The sequence below is a fragment of the Nanorana parkeri genome, unplaced genomic scaffold (genome assembly GCF_000935625.1).
Source record: "Nanorana parkeri isolate BGI_ZX_2015 unplaced genomic scaffold, ASM93562v1 scaffold2331, whole genome shotgun sequence".
NCBI lineage: Eukaryota > Metazoa > Chordata > Amphibia > Anura > Dicroglossidae > Nanorana > Nanorana parkeri.
Genome location: NW_017308599.1, coordinates 59,960 through 63,953, shown reverse-complemented (window position 1 = coordinate 63,953; position 3,994 = coordinate 59,960). Strand labels below are relative to the sequence as shown.

At 43.2% G+C, this 3,994-nt stretch overlaps 1 protein-coding gene across 1 annotated transcript in view; it reads right to left on the bottom strand.

Annotated features, from left to right (window-relative positions):
• The window catches only part of LOC108801424 (group XV phospholipase A2-like), an 89,437-nt gene that overhangs the window by 69,231 nt on the left and 16,212 nt on the right, over positions 1-3,994 (bottom strand). Inside the window, exon 2 of the mRNA XM_018573317.1 lies at positions 3,154-3,318. Coding sequence (XP_018428819.1) covers positions 3,154-3,318 — 165 coding nt within the window. The remainder of the gene's footprint in view (positions 1-3,153; positions 3,319-3,994) is intronic.

The following is a 3,994-nucleotide window of genomic DNA, read 5'->3' as shown; positions in this document are numbered from 1 at the left end:
TAAAGACGCCCGCTCAGATCTAGAGAGCTCCGGGCCGGCCGTTTTTCTACTACGGCCGGCCCGGAGGCAGTTAAAGAGAAGAAAATTGTCTAACTAATCATTTATAAAAATAATGGTTAGCTGCCCTATTTATCTTCCTTACAAGATATATTCTGTAATTTACTAATTCCCTTAACCTCCCATGTAATGAAGATAAAGAGAGAAAGACATTTTGTATCCCAAACTGGTAGAGAAGCCTAGTGACGACCATGGCCACTTCCATAGATTCAAAAGAGTGAGTGAGCGAACCGAAACCTAGGACAGCAAGTGTGTTATTTACAGCTTTACCTTGGAAAAAAAAGATAAAACAAATCTAAGGACTGCTAAACTGAAATATATTAGGGCTGGTAATGATTCAAAATTTTCTGTTCGATTAATCAAAATTTTTTTTAATCGATCAATTTCGATTATAACGCACATACAGATCCAACTACATTGGCCTACACACACACTCAAACAGTATGAGGGGAATTTATCAAAACTGAAGCAAAAGTATCTGGAGCAGTTGCCTATGACAAGCAATCAGCTTCTCTCTTCAGTTAAGGTTTAAAAATAAAAGGTGGATGCTGATTGGTTGCCATGGGTAACTGCTCCAGATTCTGTCTGCTCCAGTTTTGATAAATTCCCCTCTATGTATGTTATGACTTTCAGGGCTAGTTCCAGCCCGATTCGTGCTGGAACGCACTGGATCGCATCCCGGCCGCCTCACTGCATTCTGGGGCGGGAGGGGGCGTGTTGTTGCATTAAAGTCAATGGCAACGCAGGTACGCCCCCCGGCCGCAGTGTGATCTCCGGAACACATAGCAAATCAATGTCAGTGTTCTGGTCTCTCTGGGCCCCCCAAACTGGCGGAACACCAGGGCCTGGTCGCAAATGCGACTGATGCAGCCCTGGTAGTTTCGCCAGTGCCGGTATCTGCGTTTAGTATTGGGTCATTTTCACGAGTACGAGTACTTGTGATAATGCCCAGTATTGGCACAGGTGCATCCCTACTTAATATAATGTATTGCTGGGACTTGCCGTCCTGTATAGTTGGTGGTATTCAGCATTGCTGTATAAATCATTATACATCAATGCAGAACACCACCAGCTATACAGGACTACAAGTCTCGCGGCCCCCACCAGTTTAAACCCCCCCTTCCTCATCTAGCCTTCACGCAGCCTTACCTGGCTCCTGCAGCAGCTGCTTCATCTCTGCGACCAGAGGGTCCTCTCAGGCGGACACACAGCCTCCTCTCCCCACACAGCTGCCCTTACATTCTACTGCTACGGGTGGCAGAGCGGCGGGTGAGGGAGGGGGATTTTCATGAAGGAGCTGCGGGCCCTTGAACAGGCGGAACTCCTCAGCTAACGAAGGGAAGGAGGAGTCTGGTGACGTCACGGACATCGACGTCACCGGACTCCTCCCCCTTCCCTTCGTTAGCCGATGGAGCCACTTGGGGAGGAGTCCGGTGACGTCGCTGTCCGTGATGTCACCGGATCTCCGACGGAACTCTCAGAAGACCCGGAAGTCGGCGGAGAGGTGAGTACCGATCAAAATAATTTTGATCGATCAAAAAAATTAACGATAAATCGAGGGATCATCGTTAATTTCCGCAGCCCTAAAATATATTAAATGCTTGTTTTGGGGTTTAGATTAAGGATGTCCCGATACCCCCGCTAGTATCGGTACTGGGGCCGATACAAGGCTTTTTCAAGAGTACTTGTACTCGTGAAAATGCCCCTATACTAAAAGCGAAACTGGGCCTTTAAATTTTTAAACAAGAGCGGCCGCCTGCTAGGGACCTCGCGTCAGCGATCTTTGACAGTGACGGTCCCGCCCCACATCTCCTTCTTCCCGAGATCGGCACAGCACTGGACAGCTCCACACCCGCCCGTACAGCCCTGGAGCCTGACACGAGCCTAGCACCCACCCGTTCAGCCCTGGATAGACACACATGCAGCCCTTGCGCGATATGCACACAGCCCCAGCGGGACCCAAATGCAGCCCCACGGCGGGACCCAAACGCAGTCCTGTATAATCATGGATTGATGGGATCTGTAGTCCTCTATTGCTGGTTGCCTTTCTCCATTGCTAAATAATCATGGATTGAGTTACAGTTCTTCATAATTATAAAGAAACTGCCCTAAAATCATTAGTCTGTATTGTTTTAGGAAAAAAAAAAAAGTCACATATCCCTTTAAGAAAAAAGTATTGGTAATTGGTATCGATAAGTACCTGAGGGAAAGTACTTGTACTTTGTCTTAAAAAAAAAAAAAGGTATCGTGACATCCCTAGTTTAAATAAATACACGATACATTGTAAAAAATAAAATAAAAAAGACTGAAGTTTCAGATGCTTGCTGGAGATTTAAAATATTTGCATGAACACTATCAAGGTTATTCACAAAAGGGTGAAGAGTCTGGAGAAGGCAGGAGAAGTGAACAATCTAGGACCAAATAGCTGATTTGGAAAAATTCTCCAATTCAGCTCACTTTCCAGTTCAGCTATGTTGTCCTAGATTGCTCACTTCTCCTGCCTTCTCCAAATTCTTCACCCTTTAGTGAATAACCCTGTATAGATTTATATTGAAAACACTACCTAAAAGAAGAGAGCAACTAAGGGAAGGTTCAAAAGAAAAATCATTAAAAATGTACACAAAGTAAAAGGAAAAAATGTTTACACAAATGAACATGTATAATACTTATACAATATAAAATGCTGCACTGAAACAAATGTCGAAACAAAATAATAGTTAAGATCATTGCATGGAAATACATTATCAGCCAGATAGATTGCACACCTGTTCGCAATCAAGAAATCACTTAAATAAGACTTGACCGACAAAGTGAAGTAGACCAAAAGATCCTCAAAAGCTACACATCATGCCAAGATCCAAAGAAATCCTTTTTCACACAGGGCCATGTGGGTTTGGATTTTGTTTTCCCTTAAAAATAAAAACCTTCCTTTAAAAACTGCATGTTGTGTTATCTTTGACTAATATTTACATTTGTTTGATGATCTGAAACATTAAAAGAAAGTGTGACAAACGTGCAAAACAATGAAAAATCAGGAAGGGGGCCAACACTTTTTAAAACAACTGTATACACACACACACCTTCATTCAATCTCACCTTATATTATCAATCCAGCAATCAATTACAAGGGGTAGCAGAAGTTCCAGATTCAGCCAAAGAGTGAAGTAGTAGTCTGTCTTCTTAGAACACATGTAATGTACAACTGATGGCTTATTCAGCTTGGCTTCCAGCTGGTTTCCAAGGTCGCCAGGTACTACGCAATACAAGGACAAATGTTATTAATATGAAACAAGGACTGCATGGTCTTGTATTTTCACTCCAAACAAGAACTAAAGCCCACAAGAATAAGTCTAATGGTGTTTTAGCTGAAGAACTTATTTAAAAATAGGATTTTTTTGTTCACTCTAAAATCCTTTTTCAGAGTCCATTGAGGGACACAACTTGATAGTTAAGCAACCTAGGGTTATACTGCTGCTTACAGGAGAAAGGAACACTATGTACATAGAAAACTGAAGGCCAGCCCCCTTGAGGTCATAACGTCTCCTACCTCACAGCTGCTCATTTGTAGCAAGCAGTCCAAAGAGAGAATGATAGCATATGAGGGGAGGGAGATGTATCCCTCAATGGACTCAGAGAAAGGATTTTACGAGAAGTACACATATCCTATTTTCTCTCTTGTCCAATGAGGTACACAACTTGAATATAATCATGCACCCTAGAGATGCCCAAAAGCTGTTCATACTGAAGGGCAGGCACACCAAAACAAAAAACACAGGAAAACCAGGTCAACGGAGAATACCAAAGCAAAAAGGAAACCTGGATGCAGTTCATGACAGATGACCAACCGGAACCATAGGGGTTTAGGCAAATGGCTCAACTCTCCCAATATCTGAGGTCTTTAGCTCCAGTAGTTGAAGCCTCGCTTGGTAGAACAATT